This window comes from Eleutherodactylus coqui, chromosome 1 (assembly GCF_035609145.1).
Source record: "Eleutherodactylus coqui strain aEleCoq1 chromosome 1, aEleCoq1.hap1, whole genome shotgun sequence".
In the NCBI taxonomy this organism is placed as follows: domain Eukaryota; kingdom Metazoa; phylum Chordata; class Amphibia; order Anura; family Eleutherodactylidae; genus Eleutherodactylus; species Eleutherodactylus coqui.
Window position 1 is genome coordinate 41,427,750 of NC_089837.1, and position 20,796 is coordinate 41,448,545.

The 20,796-nt window shown below is 42.2% G+C and overlaps 2 protein-coding genes across 2 annotated transcripts in view; both read right to left on the reverse strand.

The window, feature by feature from the left end:
* Positions 1 to 829: 829 nt before the first annotated feature.
* On the reverse strand, positions 830 to 2,295 carry LOC136613479 (uncharacterized). Its single transcript, XM_066594058.1, has 4 exons — positions 2,245 to 2,295; positions 2,017 to 2,158; positions 1,724 to 1,874; positions 830 to 1,634 (listed from the first exon to the last, which is right to left on the reverse strand). Exons 1-4 carry the CDS (start codon positions 2,293 to 2,295, stop codon positions 830 to 832), a joined length of 1,149 nt encoding a protein of 382 aa, XP_066450155.1.
* Positions 2,296 to 5,234: 2,939 nt separating this feature from the next.
* Positions 5,235 to 20,796, reverse strand: part of LOC136607843 (zinc finger protein 271-like) — a 45,941-nt gene continuing 30,379 nt past the window's right edge. Inside the window, exons 3-4 of the mRNA XM_066589067.1 lie at positions 16,349 to 16,472; positions 5,235 to 7,306 (exon numbers count right to left, since the gene is read on the reverse strand). Of these exons, the coding sequence (XP_066445164.1) occupies positions 5,517 to 7,306; positions 16,349 to 16,472 (1,914 nt within the window). The 3' untranslated portion in view covers positions 5,235 to 5,516. The remainder of the gene's footprint in view (positions 7,307 to 16,348; positions 16,473 to 20,796) is intronic.

The window sequence follows — 20,796 nt, forward strand, 5'->3', positions numbered from 1 at the left end:
GGACACTCCTCCACCTTTAATTTAAAAACTTCAATAAAATTGTGTTAAACAGTTTTCATAATAAAATGTTTTAATATTTCACAAAAAAGATTGTTCTCCAAATTTTTCCGGCGCACAAAACATATAATCTGCATTGTAAAGAAACGGAATTGGTTAGACAATGATGGTTTTTTATTTTGTGCAAAATAAACATATCTTTTAGTTGAGCCGTCTACTTTTTTTCAGCGCACATACCAATTACCACTACTTGAATACAACTAACTTTCTCCTTCACTGGCCAATCCACAAGCAGTATAGCTCTGGCCACACTTGCCGGTCATGCCGCAAGCGAAAATGATGATGGCAACAGGCACGCAGAATGGCCCTGTTGTCATCACCATTTTTTTTTTCCATGCTCGAACTCCTGTTACAAACATAGAGCGAGCATGGAAACAGACAGACATGAAAATAAATATAGGGAAAGAAAGGACTATGAGTCAAGAGAAGTGATGTACCCCAATCTTGGAGGACAATAAGGCAGCGTTAAATTGAAAACAAAAAAAAAAAAAAAGGCAGTCCTTCTCGTACAGTAGCACAGGCCGCAAAGAAATTTACGTGCGTGCCACTGCCGTAATGGAATTAGTGCGCCTTGCCTCTTTTGCCGCAGAGCACATGTTAGCTGGGAGTGAGCGATGTTTGCAACCCCAATCGTTCCCATGACCATCCGTTGGATTTCTGGGACACCAGCATAATCCGTGCATTGGCAGATACGGCAACAGCACCACGGAACCTATACTTTCCGATGGTTTGCTGTAGGACATTGCAGTTATCCCAAACTGAACGTTTGCGATTACTCCAATGTCGTATAAGTAAAAGAGTTTTCTCCTATAATGCATTGAGATGCATTTGGTGGCGTGCACAGTCGTGAGGTGGACTGTTGCGATGTCTGTTGCAGAGGGCTATTCATGAGTGATAGAAATGACGCTTGTGATGGGGAACCGCCTGAGGCAGTGTCGCCGTAGCCAGTGTCAGGAGAGCCATGGTGCATGGGGTATACCGGTGTCCTAGAAACCCTGGGCGGTTGATCAGGGAAAGATTGGGGTGCAGGCAGCATGCGGTTTGAGTGTTGAACAGGAAAGGCTGCATTTTTCATTGCCACAATAATGGCAGTGCTATCGGCAATGGCTCTTGGCGATCCGAAAATCTCTAGCACTGTGTACAGAACTGGCGGAATTGTCCACTGCCGCTCTGAGCTGAGTTCACGAAGGCGGGACGCAATGGCTGTACCCATTGTGTCCCACTGGTCGGCCGTCTCAGAACGGCGTAATAAAGACAGCGCCTCTTGGGTGGCATCTGCCTTGCTATTCTTCCGACGCGGGCCAGCAGCAACGCTGCGGCTGGCCCGCGCGGAAGTCACCACCCTGCTAACACATGCTCTGCTGGCAGGGGCAGTAGTATTGCCACACGACACAATTTGTTCCCCCCCTTCTGGAGAAACAGAAGTGGGGTTCAAATCGGGCGTGCTACGCTGGCTGTCCTCCAAGGCTGGGGTACCTTCTCTGGACTCATCGTCACACGGCTCCTGTCCCGGCCCATCTTTGTCAGGTGAAGCGGTGGTGTCCGTGGGAGGCGCGGCCCCAATGTTCCCGCTGGATCTGTTGGCGAAACAAGAGTAACATTAGAGACCTAGAACCTCAAAATGACACCACATCGAACCCGAGCTAGGAGAGTTATTTGCACTTACGCGCGCAACACTCGACTAGTTCGGAGGAAGCGCAGTTGCTCCTGGTATGGACATTTCTTTTGTGAAGGCGACATGCCACTTTTTTCACAATCTTTTTCATGCTTCTTGTAGCGGTCCCGAACCGACCGCCAACGATTCTTGACATCTTTAACTGCAAATAATGAAAAAGGACAATTAAACAGGGTACAAGCAGTACCACCGACACCTGCAATAAAGAGTGTTGTTAGATGCAGTACAGTTCTGAGTACATCCAAGGAAGAAACAACAAAGCAGTTTCAGGAGTGTAAACTTACGTATTTCACTGTGGAGGGCAGCAGTTCCGGAGTCCCAATCGGGATACATGCCAGTGCATACCGATAGCCAGGCGTCTGCCTTTAAATCTCGGTCGCTGCAGCCCGTCTCGGCTGGGTCCCATATCTCAGGCCTACTTTCAACCTGAAGGGGGGGGAAGAAAGAAGAAAAAAAGTTGAATAGCATTCCAAGTGGGTGGATATGGTTGTGTCAGCGCACACTACACTCACCAATGTTATCATCCTGGCAACGTTTATACCCATTCGCTGGTACCACGCCATACTCCCGATATATCCTTTGCGACAACCGAAAATCTTTTTCGTCCTGCGAGTAAACAGAGAATGGTTGCATTTCATTACATACACAACATTAGTGCCCAGTGGCGCAGAATTTCAATTTGCACAAAATAACAACGAGGCTCACATCTTCGCGTCAGATGCCGAAGGGGAAAGAAGCAAGGGAGGAAAAAGGCGGGAAAAATGCATTGCAATGCAAAAGATGAAAAGGCCATAAATTGTGCAGCAAAGCAAGGGAGGAAAAAGGCGGGAAAAATGCATTGCAATGCAAAAGATGAAAAGGCCATAAATTGTGCAGCAAAGCAAGGGAGGAAAAAGGCGGGAAAAATGCATTGCAATGCAAAAGAGAAAGGACGCAAAAGAGCAATGATAGGCGAAGTAGTGCATTACCTTCGTTATCCGATGTGCCGCCCGCTGTGGAGGGCTCTGGGCCCGCTGTGGAGGGCTGTGGTGCCGCCCGCTGTGAAGGGCTCTGGGCCCGCTGTGGAGGGCTCTGGTGCCGCTGTGGAGGGCCCTGGTCCGGCTGTGGAGGCCTCTGGTCACGCCCGCTGTGGAGGGCTCTGGTGCCACTGTGGAGGGCTCTTGTGGTGCCGCTGTGGGGGGCTCTGGTGCCGCTGTGGGGGGGTCTGGGCCCGCTGTGGAGGGCTGTGGTGCCGCCCGCTGTGAAGGGCTCTGGGCCCGCTGTGGAGGGCTCTGGTGCCGCTGTGGAGGGCCCTGGTCCGGCTGTGGAGGCCTCTGGTCACGCCCGCTGTGGAGGGCTCTGGTGCCACTGTGGAGGGCTCTTGTGGTGCCGCTGTGGGGGGCTCTGGTGCCGCTGTGGGGGGGGGGGGTTCTGCCGGCAGAGCTCCTGCTCCCTGCTTCCAGTCTCCATCAAGTCCTGGCTGAAATGGCGCCAAGCAGCTAAAATGGCCGCTGAACCACTTCCTGGGAACAAACTTTATTGCCCCTCTTTTTCATGCGAACAATCTGCTGCGGAACCGCAATGAAAACCGCTGCAAAACAAGCAATAGCGGTTTTCATTGCGGTTGTAGCTGCGTTCATGGGGCCCTATGTAAAAAAAAACGCTGCGGAACCGTCAAAAGATTGGACATGCTGCATATTTCAAAACCGCGACGCAGTTGCTTATCCGCACTGCGGCTCTGCGGAAAATTTTACGCCCTGTGAGAACGGGATTTTGGCCAAACACATTCGCACTGCATTGCACTGCAACCGCGACGGAATGGCCGCAATGCGGATATGCAACGGCCAACCGCGGGAAATAAGCAACAAATCCGCCCTGTGTGAACCCAGGCTCATAGAATCATAGAATAACTCTGACATCTTTGGTTTTTGTACACCGTTGAGTAGGTGAAATGATGGTTCTTGAATATGTGACAACAAAATGCCAAACATGGAGAGAGTGTGATGGTCTAGGGCTCTTTTGCTGGATTCAAAGTTGGCAACTTGCAGAGGGCGACTGGCACACTGGACAGAAAGGGCTACCACAGCATTTTGTGTGGCCTAGCTGGTCAGGGGTTCATATTACAGCAAGACAATCATCCAAAACATACTTCTAGGTTGTAAGAAGACAACCATAGGCTGCCAGGCTTCAAAGAATGGATCGGCCTGCAATGTCTCCAAACTTAAACACCATTGAGCTTTTTGGGAAGAACTGGACAGAAGGGTGAAAGTAAAGCAGCCTACAAGTGCAGCACATTTGTGTGAACTTCTGCAACAATGTTGGGAAGAAATTTCTGAACAATATCTGAATTAATTTGTTAATAGAATGCCTTGACTGGGTAAATCTGTTCTATCAGCTAGAGGGCGCTACTTTGAAGAGTCAAAAATCTAGATTTAAATGGAATCTGTTACCATGTTTTTGGAAAAGCTTGCATTTTATTAAAAGCAGCCAGACACTGGACTAGTGCTGCATATTCATGGGATGCAGGCTAGCCACACCCACCCACCACACCCTCCAGCCATTGATTGACATTTCTATCTCTATGCATTGTATGCACAGTAATAGGCAGGCAACTGTCAATAAATGGCTAGAGGGCAGAGTGGGTGTAGCTAGCCTGCAGCTTATGAATATCAAGGACTACTTTAGTAGTCCTCTATGCATGTGCTGCTACTGAATTGGCAAATTTCTCCCAAACTACTACACCCAGCAGATCACTGTAATCAGTGTGACTGTCACTACCTTGTGCTGCCCTCAGTCTCTTTAATCTAGTGAAACAAATTAATCCATTATTTTTATCTAAACTTGTTTATTTGCTCTTTGCTTTCATTTCAAAAAAGTATATTTGAGACATTGAACTGTGTAAATATCAATAAAAACTAGAAAAATCGAAGTGTTCTAAAACCTTTGACCAGTAGTGTATTTCATGTGTCACCAGAAGAACCTGATTCTGACTTGAAATCACGGTGGTGGAAATGTAATGGTTTGGTGCTGATTTACTCACTCAGTGGCGGCGTACGAACTCCATGATAGAGCGAGAAATAAAATCTCCCAAATAAGAGACTAGTTGGACAGTAAGGCCTCATTCATTCACAGTCGCTTATTTTGGTCTGGAAGTGCAACAGAGAAGGAGCAAAGTATAAAAGAAATAGTTTTAGGTCTTTCATGTTTTAGACCTACTCTTAGTTTTGACTTCATGTTCTGATTAAGTCTGTGTTATGGTGTTTGAGCAACAAAAGAGAATCACTTATCCAGGATATTTTTTGTATACAGTTTCATACTGTTTTAATGAATGTCCACAGATCGTCAGGATCAACAGTGCAGGATAATAGGCTAAACTGGATGGAAGTATGCATTTTTGTCAGCCCTACAAACTACGTTACTATATGAGTCACATCCAATCAGGACGCCATTGAACTGAAAAACGTTTAAAAAAAAAGAGCAGGTTATGAACAAACAAATCGTAATTGCATACAAAACAGTGGTAAACAGCAGGTAAGGGTAGATAATGATTTTAAAAAAAATACTGGGCGTTTAATCTCTGATAATAACCTGATGTGCTGGAAAAAAAAGTTCTTAACATTTCTCATATTCCAAGAATCTGATCTCTTTGATTTCCTTGTAAAACGTTTTGCACGTTTATACCTTCAAAAGGACTTTCCCACTCTGTGACATCTTTGATGATCCCTATGTGTGGTACTGGTACTAAAACATTTCCCACATTTCGTACAAGGAAATGGCTATTTTCCTTTGTGACTTTTCTCATGTGTTACAAGATCGGATTTATTTGTAAAACACTTCCAACATTCTTAACATAAATATGTTTTTTTTCTGTGTGAATTCTCTGATGCTTAACAAGACTTGATTTATCAATAAAACATTTCCCACATCCTGAACATGGATACGGTCTCTCTCCTGTGTGAATTCTCTGATGTGAAACTAGACTTGATTTTTCTGTAAACCATTTTCCACATTCTGAACATGAATAAGGCTTCTCTCCTGTGTGAGTTCTCTGATGTGAAACAAGATTTGATTTTTTTGTGAAACATTTCCCACACTCTAAACATGAAAATGGCTTTTCTCCAGTGTGAATTCTTCCATGTGATACAAGGTCTGATTTTATTCTAAAACGTTTCCCACATTCTAAACAAGGAAATTGCTTCTCTCCTGTGTGAATTCTCTGATGTCTAACAAGGCTTGATTTATCACTAAACCATTTCCCACATTCTGAACATGAAAATGGCTTCTCTCCTGTGTGAATTCTCTGATGTTTAACAAGAGTTGATTGTGCTCTAAAACACTTTCCACATTCTGAACATGAAAATGGTTTCTCTCCTGTGTGGATTCTCTGGTGTGAAACAAGATGTGACTTTTCTGTAAAACATTTCCCACAATCTGAACATGAAAATGGCTTCTCTCCTGTATGAATTCTTTGATGTGAAACAAGACTTGATTTCAGGACAAAACATTTCCCACAATCTGAACATGAAAATGGCTTATCTCCTCTGTGATATTTCTGATGTGAAACAAGACTTGATTTCAGGACAAAACATTTCCCACATTCTGAACATGAAAATGATTTCTCTCCTATGTGAATTCTCTGATGTGAAACAAGATTAGACTTTTTTGTAAAACATTTCTCACACTCTGAACATGAAAATGGCTTCTCTCCTGTGTGAATTATCTGATGTTTAACCAGCTCTGATTTCATTATAAAACATTTCCCACATTGTAAACAAGGAAACGGTTTCTCTCCTGTGTGAATTCTCTGATGTCTAACAAAGCTTGTTTTATCAATAAAACATTTCCTACATTCTGAACATGAAAATGGCTTCTTTCCTGTGTGAATTCTCTGATGTGAAACAAGACTTGATTTTTTTGTATAAGTTTTCCCACATTCTGAACATAAATGTGTTTTTCCACCTCTATGTATTCTCTGATGTTTTACAAGCTCTGATTTCTGATTACAGCGTTTCCCACATGTTAAACATGGAAATGATTTCTCTCCCATATGAAGTTTCTGACTTTTAGCAAGATGTGAGTTTAGGATAAAACATTTCCCATACTCTGAACATGAAAATGGCATTTCTCTTGTATGAATTCTCTGATGTGTAACAAGAGCGGATTGTTCTGTAAAGCATTTCCCACATTCTGGACATGAATACAGCTCTCCTGTGTAGATTGTCTGATGTTTAACCAGATCAGTTTTCAGAATAAAACATTTCCCACAATCTGAACTGGAAAAAGTTTTTTGCTCTGAATGAATTATCAGATGATCTTTGACTTTGGCTTCAGTTATAAATGAATTTTCACATTCTGAGCATGGACCCTGCTTCTGCCCTGTGTGACCTCTCTCATCTAGAATACAATTAAATTGATCTGTAAGACATATCCCACTTTCTGAACAGGAGTATGGCTTCTCATCTCTACTGTGATGTCCTGGCTGTAAGTGAAGGGTAAGGAAGTTTTCTCCTGAAGAGTGCTGCACTATATCCTTATCTTCTACTTTAGAATTGGGGGATAACATCACGTTTTCCTCAGAGTTCTCACTAGGATTATCTGTTAAGACAAAAAATGTATTTTGTGATTTGAAACTAAAAATGAATTATTAAATTGGACAAACTTATAATATTCCTGATAGGCTGTAAACACACTATTAGTTTTTGATGCGATCTGAGTGGTGTTTTTTTTTAGTTAAAGCCAGAAGTGGTTCCAGCAGTAATATAAGCCCTTTCTTTAAGTTTCCTGATTTTTTTTTAAATAGGGTCCTGGTTTTTGGTCAAGGTGAATATTATATATCTCCCCTATATGGAGTTGGCAGAATTGAATGACACTTTATGTGTGATTGCAATGTTGATATAAGTAAGTGATTACAATATCATAGCACAAAGATACTTTATTGCAGAAAACTGAACACTTGAAGGGAGGCTCTAGTAGCCTGTTGGAACTCCTCTAGCTTGGATGCAAGATGTGGTACAGGTGGGCATGGAAGGAAACAGGTTCTATATAGTATTCTTTGCCATATTGCTTCACATTTTCTGTAATTTAGCCGTGCAAACTCATAAGCTGTGGAGGTTTGTGTCCCAGATGGTCCCATACATGTTCTATTGGCAATAAACATGGCAACCAGGCGAGCCTGGAAAATTCCTCTTGGGAGCTGCCATGACAGTAACAGATGTGGCTGCAGGATGTCCTGAACATATCGCTGAGCTGTCATTGTCCCTTGTACCACTACTAGGGGGGAGCGACTGTCATATGTGATGGCATCCCAGACCATCACACCACCAGTGAGGATGAGGACAGTGTGCTTCTCCACATCAAAGGCAGGATTGAGGCACACAATCACCCCAGATATCCAGACATGAAGACGGGTGTCGTGAATGCCCAGACTAAACCTGGCTTCATCGTTGAAGACAACTCGGTTCTACTCTGTAACAGTCCAGTTTCCTCATTCATGCACTCCACTCATACAAAGACCGTTCATCTAATCCTGCCATGACTCTAATAATTTGCTTATCTCCCTGATATGTAACTGCATGCCTAGTTTTGCCCTTTTTTTTATATAGACACAAACATGATTCCAGCCTTCTAAAGCTTTGTATGGGGGTTATTTCATACGGCATTTTGGTGCTATTTGTCATCTTGCGTATGTGGACCTACTACACTATGCTTTTCAAAATTATTTAAAAAATCAATACCCCTCCCCAAAAAATGATTCTAAACGACCGATCAGTTTCTATCAGCTCTTCTACATTACCACCATTATCTCTGCTGTAATTAGTCGAATAGGTGACACAGTTCAACTGAAGAGCCAACATCTACAAACAGAGCCTTACAGTGAAAATACTCCTCGGCTCCTGACCATTATCCAAGTTGTCCCGCTAGAGTAAAAGAGAGCTGCTCATTTTTAATCTATTATTTAGTATATACGTTAAATGTACATGTAAAAATATACATTTTTCACTATAAAGTATGTCTTTTAATGTTTTGTAGTCGTCGTTTTCTTGTTTTTGAGAAATGCTTTATGTTTCCTATAGACTATAGTGTAAAACAAAAATGTATAAATATATATAAATAATATGGCTAAAACGTGATGTGAATGCCTCTAGCTTCACACTATTAATCGCCTAAACCTAAAGTCTATTTTTTCTAAATAATGATAGGGGTCAATCATTATTAATCAATAACCTAACATAAGAAAGATAAGGAAACAGTGTAATAAATGTGACATTAGTTATTTGGTTATATAATGTTATGTATTATATGTAAAACATTCCGGAAGTTGCTAGTAGAATTTGGATATAGAATCATATGTAAAAAGGTATATTCAAGCGTTTATTTGAATATTGATTTTAAAATACTAAATGTATGATTAATTAGATTTTATTCAATTAGATTTTATTCAGTTATCTTACTGAATACCAACTTTGTGCTGACTCCCGAGTAGGTGGCCAAACCAGTTTTGTCTATGTGAAAACTAGAAACAATGTCCCCTCTTTTGATGTGCAAATTGTTGATGGATCTTTAAGATTACATTCTGATTAAGTAGGTACTCAGCCAGTAGCCAGGAGACAACCTTTATTATCACATGTAATTGTTTTATGTATAGTTCAAACAGCTTTGTTGATACCTTTTGTTTAAAAGGCTTTTGATTTACAGCCCTATTGTAATCTGTTGGAATGAGGGTTTGGTCAGCAAAAGTAGAATGAAACTAGGTATTGGAAACGCCTTCTTTACAACTTGCATATAAACTAGCAATGTACAACAATAAACAGAATTCATTCTGATCACTAGACGGTCTTATGTATAGTGATTTATTATGGTTCTCTATGAGTACTCTATATAATATTTCCTCTTAATTTGGATACAGGCAACATTCGCATTACGGTCTGCGTTCCAGACCCCCCACAGTTTATTTGGCGCCCGACAAGTGGCGCAGAAGCTAACTCCTTACCTGCAGCCGATACCTGACTACACTACCTGCCGACCAGCCGGACGAGAGGCCACGGGACCCCAGATCTACAAAACACCGGTATACGGTAAGCTCTTGACTTACCACTCAAGCTCTGGGCTCTCCTGACTTCAAGTCTCGTGTCGACAGGGGGTGAGTTGCTGTATGTTATATAGGACGCTTCTGCCTGTTATTTACGGTGTTCTTAGTGACCGTGCTAGACGGAAGAACCCTTGTGTGTATATTGCCATGTTGCCTGTAGTAATTGTTGAAATCTGTACGTTGATAGTCTGTGTCGTGTTAGCCATAATTCGCTTTTAGCCATAATTAGCCATAATTCGCTTTTACTGAGTCTGTTATAATATCACCAGAAGTTCCCTTAGAAGAGAGGTCTGGTCTCCCCTAAACCCCCCCCTTAAGGAGTCCGTAAAACTATTCCAGGACCAGGGGTCCTTAGTGTACTGTGTGAAATAGAAGCCTGTGTGAAATAGAAACCTGTGTGACAAATAGAAACCTGTGTGACAAATAGAAACCTGTGTGACAAATAGAAACCTGTGTGACAAATAGAAACCTGTGTGACAAATAGAAACCTGTGTGACAAATAGAAACCTGTGTGACAAATAGAAGCCTGTGTGACAAATAAGGTTCTGTGTGCCATAAGCTGTGTGAGAAAGGGAAGGGGGAGACGATTGCAGACAAGTGTATAAAATAGGACTTAGAAAAGCAGGAACCTTTAACTATGAGTTCTGGTAACAGTACGGGAAAAAGCATATGAAAGATATCAGAGACGCCGGTTTAGATAAAGGAACAGACAATATGGGAAACGTACAGGGCAAGTAGTATGCCTATATGGAAATCAGCTAGAGAAATAGTAAAAGACAAAGAAGGCACGTTAGCTGTGGGAAGAAGAATGTAGTAAGGTGTTTAGAATTTTGGGAGTCTTAGACCAGCAAGTTTGGGGAAAAGATTCAGAGATAGTCAAAAGGTTGTATAAAAATATGTTAGACAGATGGATTAAGGCAAGTATAGATACGGCAGTAAGGGGTTATCAGAGAAAGGGAATCCTCTTATAGTTTGTGTCCCTCTGGGACATAAAGTAAGTTCATGCAAAATCTGTGGACAATTATGTGACAAATAACCACTATTGTTTGTCTTGTAAGTCTTGTTGTTATGTAAACTAATCTTTGTTGTACGTCTTAGTGTTCTTGTAATGTCTAATTTCTAAGTGTAAGAAAGTTATACCCCACTCACATCTGTGGGGGTTCAAAAGAACAATGAAGTATATATATACTGGGTGGTTTTTTGTTTTTTTTCCTGAGTGTAAAGTTGATGTAAGCAATTTTAGCTGAAGGTTATAGTAAAGAAAAAAGCAAGTCAATGAGTTAAGGAAAGGTAGAAGGTTTAACAATGAACGGTGATAATAGTTGCTATCTGGAGTGATGAATATAAGTGTGTGGGTAGAAATGGGCATAAGTTGTATTGTGTTTGTCATTGGGTAGCCTATTCTGAGCGAATCGTGTAAAAACCGCGGTACTAAGAGTTTTTCTTATCTATACATAATTCGCTCATTATTGGAAGTCTGGTGTACAGTAAATACAATCCCAATTTCTACTTCACATATTATCAGTCCATATAGGAATGAATAAAACCCCCTTAGTGAGTGTGAATTTGCAGTTTTGTAAGGTGGGGGCAAGTGTATTACATTCTGGGTTAATCTTAAATAGTCAGCCCAGGTTATTTACACACAATAGAAGATGGTCACAGGCAGTGGAACCTGTTATACAGCTTTGCTATCTGTCTGGAGAAGTTTCTCTGTAGACTAGAGGGCCTACTTGTCTTTGCAAAGAAATGTGAATTGAGAATTGGTTATATTTGGCTGCACAAGAAAAAGCCCCTATGTTGTATTATATTAAATATATATATATACTTTGTTCAATATGGGAAGTTCTATGTACAGTAAATACAATCCCAGTTTCTACTTCACATGAGATACTTGTGTTATATGGTATATACTGTCCGGTGGCTAGAAACTAAATGAGGCAAGAAAGACCAAACGCTGAGCCAGATCACAGGGGGTGGAGCTAGGTGATGTAAGGAGATGGGAGGGAAGAACAATAGGAAGAGGTCTTCCACCCTCAACACAGACCAGCCTAGGAGAGAAGTATACGTCTTGTAATTACTAATAATTAATGCTGTTTAAAGTCTGAATGTTTTAGTTGCTTATTAATATCTTAGCTATTGTTTCATAGAGATAAAATTCAGTGTCATAGAAAGGAAGACAGACGCTGATGAAATAAGAAACTTGTAATGAATTATGTGAATTACACGGTCTTAAAAATAGAGAACATAGGGATTTTAAGATATATATATATATTTTTTATTTTTTTTTTTGCTTTTTTTGTGTAAATGTCAGTTCTGTGATTGGTTGGACGTCTATATCACTGCTAAAATCTGTTAGTACTGCACTGTCTCTGAGAGAATGTTCTGTAGGAGAGACATGCAAACGACCAGCATCGAAGGGGTGGAGCTAGATAATGTAAAAGTAGGTAATGTTTCATCCTTCTTTTGTCTACAAAGGAGGGGGTGAGGAGCTTGGGCAGTTAGGAAGTTTTTTTTTTCCCTTCTCAAATTTGATGAGACATTGCAGGCAGGATCAGATTAATAATGAATTTGCTTAAAGAATATCATATTCCAATATGAATACATGTTTGTGGATTATTCTGCCTTGTTGTAATTCATGTCTGTTATTTGTACTAATATCTTACAAGCCTTATCTGCATCCATCAAATTTTCATCGGATGGATCGGTACGGGTTGAGACCTCAAGTGACAGTTCAGAAGAGGTTTTGTAAACTAACTGCTCTCTTGGTGGATCCGGCTCGTGTATTTGTCTTGATAGCTACTGCAGAAACTCAGCTTTCCGCAGGTCCTGACAAATAGTAAGCCACCTCCAAGACAAACTCCAATTCCTGAGTCATTGCTTAGCCCAAGGAACTGGACATCTGACATAGTTGATCCAGGTATTGCAGGTCAGCAATTTCAAAATTTTTAAATTTAAATTTTTTTAATTTTTTTGCTACAAGGTTCTGATCTATTTTAAATAGAATACCAGCTTGATTATCTAGCAGTAATTGGTGCAAGGGGTTTCAGGAATGCCGATTCAGCTGGCAGAAACTGAACCGCTAGAGGTAATATTTAAAGGGTCACGATGCCTCATGCGCTTCCTTGTGCTGGAAAGTCCTGAAAGCATATTGGGAACCGAAATGATGGGATCCTTGGGATCTTGTATCGAACTTCACTCGTCTGGTGAGGCTCGTATACACCCCAGGTCTGAAAGTCACCCGACCTTCTGTCGGATGGCAGCAGACCTAGCGACACCTCTCCCTGTCTTCACTTTTACGCACGCAGAGAAACAAGTTCTTCGTGTCGTTCCTTTGAGCCTTTGGGCTACCAGTCAGACGGACCTCGACAGACTGTCTGTATTTGTTTGTATTTAATTTCAGAGGAAAGCAGTACTGTTGGATAGTGCTGCCACAAGGGGCACAGAATAGCCCAATACCAGTTCACCAGATGCATGAAGCTGGTATTAGACGCCTGGCCAATTCCCGAGGGCACCGCCCTCTTGTAATATGTTGATGATTTGTTTTTATTTTCTTTTATGTACTGCTGACACAAATAGTTACCTCAATGCATCACTAAGCCTTTTGTGTTTCCTCCATCAGAGTAGAATGGCTGCAAAGCCAGCAAAGAGAAACTTCTTAGATCACACCATGGTGATCTACACCCCACATGACATACATGGTATCCTGACACAGGTAAGCCATAGACATCTGTCCCGTGCTAGACAGATCAAAATGGAACTTGCAGTACACTCTTCATCCAATGTCTCATTTCAACGTTGCACCACTTTGAATCCGGCCACCTTATTGCCATTAGGTGACACTGATTCAAATGGGGGAGTAAGTACAGAGGACCAGCTTTTTGCAAATTCTCTGACTGATGATGAAGAGGAGGCCTTTGACGCAGAACACCAGCATGATTGTGACAGCTGGGTTCGCACATGTCACTGACAAACCCCTCCTAAACCCCCACCTTGAAATGTTTGTGGATGGATCTAGATACCTGAATGACAAAGGAAGGTTTGTAACAGGTTTTGAAGTAGTCACACTGAATGAGATGCTTACAAAAACCACTGCCGCCACACATGTCAGCGCAGGAACTGAGGCCTGTACGATTGAAAAAGCTACCACTGCTAACATCTACACGGATTCCAGGTACGCCTTTGGTACTGCACACGATTATGGACCCATCTGGCGGTCCAGGAGCTTTCTCACGGCACAAGGCAAGCCCATTAAGCTATCATGTTGCCAGGAAGGGTGGCCATAATAAAGGTTAAAGCACACACGCAGGGGCAGTCACCAGAGAACAGGGGGATAGGGCAGCCAAGGCTGCAGCTCTCCTAGGACAGGACGCAAGACCCCTTGTGCTGTAAATTGGATCTTGGTCCCACCACTCTTGTTGATTTGGGATTTGGCGTCCTACGGGACGTAGATGATGTACCAGCGGCTGCCTACCCCCACCTTGCCGTCCTAGCTCACGGGAAAGTGCATGCCTCTCGGAATGCCATGGTTTCTGTTATGGACAAGGTATGGTATGCTCCAGGGTTGGACAGGTTGGCGAAGGCATATGTGAAGGCATGTGAAGTGACCACTGTATCCTATTCAGAGATTACAAATCGATTACATCCAGCTTCCCAAATCAGGCAGGTATGAGTACGTCCTTGTGTGCGTGGACCTGTTCAAAGCCACCGCACAATGTACAGTGGCTAAACTAATGTCAGAACTTGTATGTAGATTTGGGGTACTAGAGACAATTGAGAGTGACAGAGGTACACAATTTACAGGTTAAGTGATGCGAGAGGTGATGTCAGCCTTGGGGGTGGAACAAGCGTTTTACACTCCATATCACCCGCAGAGTTTAACAAAGTTGAAAGAACTAAAATTATATGCTTAAGTTAAAAGAAGTGTTGTTTGGCTCTATGCCAAGATTAGGCCTGTACCATCCACAGGCCCTACAGCAGGGGTGTGATAAGGTTATTGAATATGTACAAGAACTATGTCGTAAACTGAAAATAACACCCGATCTAGTGTTTTCCCCAATTCCAGACCCTGACAACCTAGAGGGGACACATTTCTTGCAGCCTGGAGACTGGGTGGTCGCAAAAAGACACGTAATAAAGGCCTTGGACCCAAGGTTTAACGACCATACCAAGTTCTGTTGTCAACACCTACTTCTGTAAAAGTGGATACATGCCTCCCACTGCAAGAAAGCTCCCGAGCCAGAGGAAAAGTGATGGGTGGGATCCCGGCGTTGTTTGGGTGGGGGAGGTAATGGACATTTTGATTTCGACTTCTGCATTTGTCTTATTGGACTGTCTTCTTATTGGGAAACACCACTACGAACGATCCACATGGACAAGCGATGGACTGGATGGGCAAATATTTCCCACACGTGTATGCCCAACCTCAGGAGTGGAGAGGACATTTTACGGACTTGTCTATTATCTGTCCCCACTCCTGTAGAGACTCTTCGAGACATACCCAAAAATACACCCCTTTAAGTGTCTAATATGACGATGACGATATTGATGTTGATAAATCTAAGATTACTGTATTGTAAACTTGATTGACTTGCAATATTTGATATTATGTCTTCATATCTTGATGGACATAGAGTGCACCATTCCTACCAGGGAACCCGGCACCTATGGGTGACAGAACCAGGAGATAATGGTGGCTCTGATGTCCAAATGGGGGAATGATAGGGGTCAATCATTATTAATCAATAACCTAACATAAGAAAGATAAGGAAACAGTGTAATAAATGTGACATTAGTTATTTGGTTATATAATGTTATGTATTATATGTAAAACATTCCGGAAGTTGCTAGTAGAATTTGGATATAGAATCATATGTAAAAAGGTATATTCAAGCGTTTATTTGAATATTGATTTTAAAATACTAAATGTATGATTAATTAGATTTTATTCAATTAGATTTTATTCAGTTATCTTACTGAATACCAACTTTGTGCTGACTCCCGAGTAGGTGGCCAAACCAGTTTTGTCTATGTGAAAACTAGAAACAATGTCCCCTCTTTTGATGTGCAAATTGTTGATGGATCTTTAAGATTACATTCTGATTAAGTAGGTACTCAGCCAGCCAGGAGACAACCTTTATTATCACATGTAATTGTTTTATGTATAGTTCAAACAGCTTTGTTGATACCTTTTGTTTAAAAGGCTTTTGATTTACAGCCCTATTGTAATCTGTTGGAATGAGGGTTTGGTCAGCAAAAGTAGAATGAAACTAGGTATTGGAAACGCCTTCTTTACAACTTGCATATAAACTAGCAATGTACAACAATAAACAGAATTCATTCTGATCACTAGACGGTCTTATGTATAGTGATTTATTATGGTTCTCTATGAGTACTCTATATAATATTTCCTCTTAATTTGGATACAGGCAACATTCGCATTACGGTCTGCGTTCCAGACCCCCCACAATAAAAATGCATCCCATAATCCGAAAAACACAGGGTAGGTGTGTGTATATTATAACTAATGTATTTTGTATGTCTCTTGTTACCTTGTGAGATAAAATGCTGGTGGTTCTCCATCAGGACGTCCTTGTACAGATCCTTGTGTTCTTCTAAACACTCCCACTCCTCCATGGAGAAATAGACAGCGACATCCTGGCACCTTATAGGAACCTGACACACACAATGATACCGTCATTACCCAGACTCCTCTAGTGCTGTTACTGTATAATTACCCAGCATTCCCAGCAGCGTCACCTCTCCAGTCAGCAGCTCAGTGATCTTGTTGGCGAGTTCTAAGATCTTCTGCTCATGTATCCGTAAGTGAGGAGGAGCCTCTTTGATGGGGCTCTGGCTCCTGCTCCATCCTACTGACTCATGGAGAGGACTGTTGGTAGTCGTACCGTTACCCGATGTCTTCTTCACTATTGTGTAATCCTGTGTATGGAGAGAGACATATAGAGGACTGAACCCAGTATTTCTCCAACAATAAAAAGTGGGAGATTGTAATCCCACTGTATAGAACATGTCAAAAGTTTTATCAACCATCGCGAGACATGCAGCAGGAGAGCTCTGATCTGATACCAACACAATCTCGGGCCATCGAGCCTCCTACTGCACTCTACAGTTTTCTAAAAGCCTCCAAAGTCCTCCCCACGTGGACAGGCTCAAGAAGCGTGGCTTTGCTGTCCATTCGGGTGCCATGAAGGCTTTCAGCCTATCGTGGCCTAGCGCAACCAGTGAAGCCACGAGCTAAATTTTCGGGATGCCCACGTGGCTGATCCTGCTGGTGGATCGGAGCTCCTCAAGACAAGAATTTGCCCTGCAGAGGCCCCTGATGTGGGAGAACACTGCCAGGAAATGAGTGAACTGGATGGAGCTAGCAGACTTATGCAAGCCAGTTTCGTGCCCAGCACCTCCCAGTGACATTAAAACCGACAGGTCCACAGCTCACCGAAGGCCCCACAGTGCCGTATCAGAAGGGGAACATAACAAAGAAGTAGCAGGTGAAGTCAGGGCCAAAAACGATGATGGACTTCATTGCTGTGAAAGAGCAGGAGGAGAGCGAACTGGCCAAAGGACCTTACACACTGGAGGGGGAGATGCCAGGATCAGCGGAACAGGGTGATCCCTTGCTTCAGAAACATGTTAAGCAGGCTTGCCCCGATCCTCTGCTTTCCGAGCATCTAGCCAGTAGATGCAGAAGGGAAAGAAATAGAAAGAGGAAACTGCCACTTTCCCCCAGCATATTGCCAGAGACAGGGAAGCCGCGATCTTACAATGTTAGCCCCAGTTACTCCATAACAAATCCAGAGCAGCCGCAACACGAAAGGTGAAGGGAGACAGTTGGGGTCCCAGACACAGCAAATAGAAAGAAGACAGGAGAGGAACCCAGGGAAGAGGAAACAAACCCACTTCTGGAAATCCCCTACTCTGATCTGACAGTGTCTGAAAATTTCATCAGGGATCTGATACTAGCCTTAAGAAGATTCATAAAAAAGGACAAAGCCCCTCAGAGCATCAATCGAGGAGTTTAGTGTTATGATAATGGAGGCTGAGTGGAGCATCTGGAGACCAAGATGGGCAAGCTGATCAGTTCACATAATAAACATAGTTGAAAAACTTGAAAATGTGAAAGCAAAACTAGCAGACCTGGAAGACAGGAATTTACGTAACAACATAAAAATAAGAGGAGTAGTAGAGAAAGTCTCATCAGCAGGGCTACCAGGGTATCTGAGAAGACTAATCAAAAAGCTGCAGCCTAAATCCAAGCAAGAGGAATTAAATTATTGTTAGTATACAAAAGGCTTCCACCTCCAAAATCAGTCTCCGAAAACTTGCCTAGACACATTATAGCACAAATACAGTTTTTTCATGTTAAAGAGAATATGATGCAAGCTGAAAGGAAACTTAAGAATCTTCCATATCCTTACAAAATAATCCAACTATTCGCGGACCTCTCCCAAGCTGCAATGCTCGCCAGGAAAACATTTACCCCAATTACTTCCACACTAAGGAAAAATAATATCCCATACAAATAGGGATTCCCAACAAAACTTATAATAGTTGGGGAGGGAAGCCCATATATAATTCTCAAGCCAGAAGAAGGGCAAAAAATTTCAAAAACAGGACACAAATTAATTTCCTGAACAAGATGGCAAGGAAAATAAAGAACATCCAGAAAGGCAACCTGGTGTTATGAGGGGACTTCAATATAATCACAGACAAGGGCATGGCCACCAACAACCCACAGAGAAAATCAACACACGCCCTGAGTTCTTGGATGGGAAGAATAGAACTATTGGACATCTACGGATGTATGAACGCTAGCTCCAAAGAATTTTCCTTTTACTCAGCAAAACATCGCTCCTCCAGAACAGATATGCTTCTAGTGAACTTCTTTCTGCTCTCAAAAATTCAGCAGGCCTCAATAGGAATAGCAACATGATCAGACCATAACCCAATCTATCTAACCCGTAAATTATCCCAAAACATGAAGAAATAATACCCATTTAATTAAAATCCCCAAATATCAAGAAACAATACACAAAGCAATTGAAGAGTTTTTTCATTTCAATGAATCCCCAGAGATAATGCAACGCCCACAAATGTGATAAGAGGGGCCATGATCCAGCTAGGGTCACACCACAAAAAGGAAAGATACTCAATATTAAAAGACGTGATAACGTCACTAGCAAAATTAGAGAACGAGTTAAAGAGAAACCCTTCATATCCCTCAACTCGGAACTAATGAATATGAGAGCCAAACTGAGGGGATTCTTAATAGAAAGCTATGAAATGCCGATAAAAACTATTAACACAACCCACTACAGAGCAAATAATAAATTTAGTAAGCTGGTGGCGAATAGAGTTAAACAAAAAGAATCAAAGTAAAAATACCTCATCTGATAGATAAACTAAATCACAAAATTAGCACCCCTATGGACATAGCTGAGGACTTCAGAGAGTTCTACTCAAAATTGTTCAACCTTAACAAACACTACAAAGCTCTATAACCATCCAAAGGAAAAAGAATCTACAGCTTTATCTCCTTGATCCACTTACCAACGCTAACGCAAAGCCAACTAGAGGCCCCAAATTTGCCCATTACTCCCCATGAAATGTTAAAAATTATTCAAGAGTGTAAAACAAACAATGCAGGAACAATCTATCAATATCCAGAGTATGGCAGACAAAATCGACGATCAGGATCCTTGCGCAATAATCTGAGGCTAGTGAAACTGCCTGAATCAATCTGCCAAGAGGACCTCTTTTAAATCTGCAAAAAAGAATTTCCAGAGGCACTGGGCCTCAGCTATTACTGCAGAATAGACAGGGTCCACCATGTAGGTCCTATGCGTACGGCGCCGACGCCCATCCTAATCAAAGGCGCATGCACAAGAGCAGTCTGAAAACCCACAATAGAGGGGCTCCTACCCTCGAATGACATGGAGGATAGTGCTCTCACTGCTCTAGTGCGCATGCACGGGATATGACATGCAGCCATGTCACCACAAACTCATTCCCAGTGCCTGAAACTCCACCTGTGTGTGTCATAGAGATCATTAACTTGCACAACATGCTGTAGTGTTGTCCCTCATCACCATGCTTTTGGGAGGTAAAGTGTATGCAAACTAGGCACCTACATTGTTACACAACTATATATCCACCGTCACCTCCGGTCCAGATATTACTGAATCTGTCCTGATATGTTGTCATTGTGTCCTCAATCCAAGATGTAACGATGTCTGCTCACAAGTAATCCCTATATGTTACTCAATGTCAACAGCAGCAGGGATGGGGTGTAAAAAGAAACAACTGTGGATGTGGAACAAGTACAGCTGATAGCCAACCCCAGCGTGCGAGGTAAGATACCGGATGTATGAACTCCGTATGCAGATGGAAACTAGGGAAAGTATCTTGCCCTGAACTAATAGCCAGGAGAGGGAAATTTTAAATGAAAATTCAGTGAACAGGGAGAGCAAGGCGACGCCCTCGCCTGCCAGACATGGAAGCAGGGGATTATGCCTGAACAATGCACCTAACACACAGACAGCTATGCGCCCGTTTGCAGCTCGGAGTGAAGCTGTCAAGCGATGATGACAGCTGAAGGGGCACAGTGTTTAGGCGAGCGCTGCATCCCCTTCATTCTAAAAATCAGACGGGGCCTATTTAAAGGGATATATAAAAGAAATGAAATAATGTAAGGACAGACTAGATGGACTTTGTGCTCTCCTTCTACCGCCAGTCTTCTATATTTTTATAAAAATCACAAACTAATAGCAAAAGTCTAAGTCTTCAGACTGAACTCCGGCCATGTAATCCTGCTGGTTCCAGGCTGCCTTTCCCTCATTACAAGGAGCCTACTTACCATTCTCATTGCTCCTACAACATTACTATTAGCTCATTGGTTCCCACCAAACACAACTGACCATATTGGTGGCCGATCTTCACATTTTCTGCTGTTCAGTTCTTTAGTTCTCCTTCACTTGGAAGG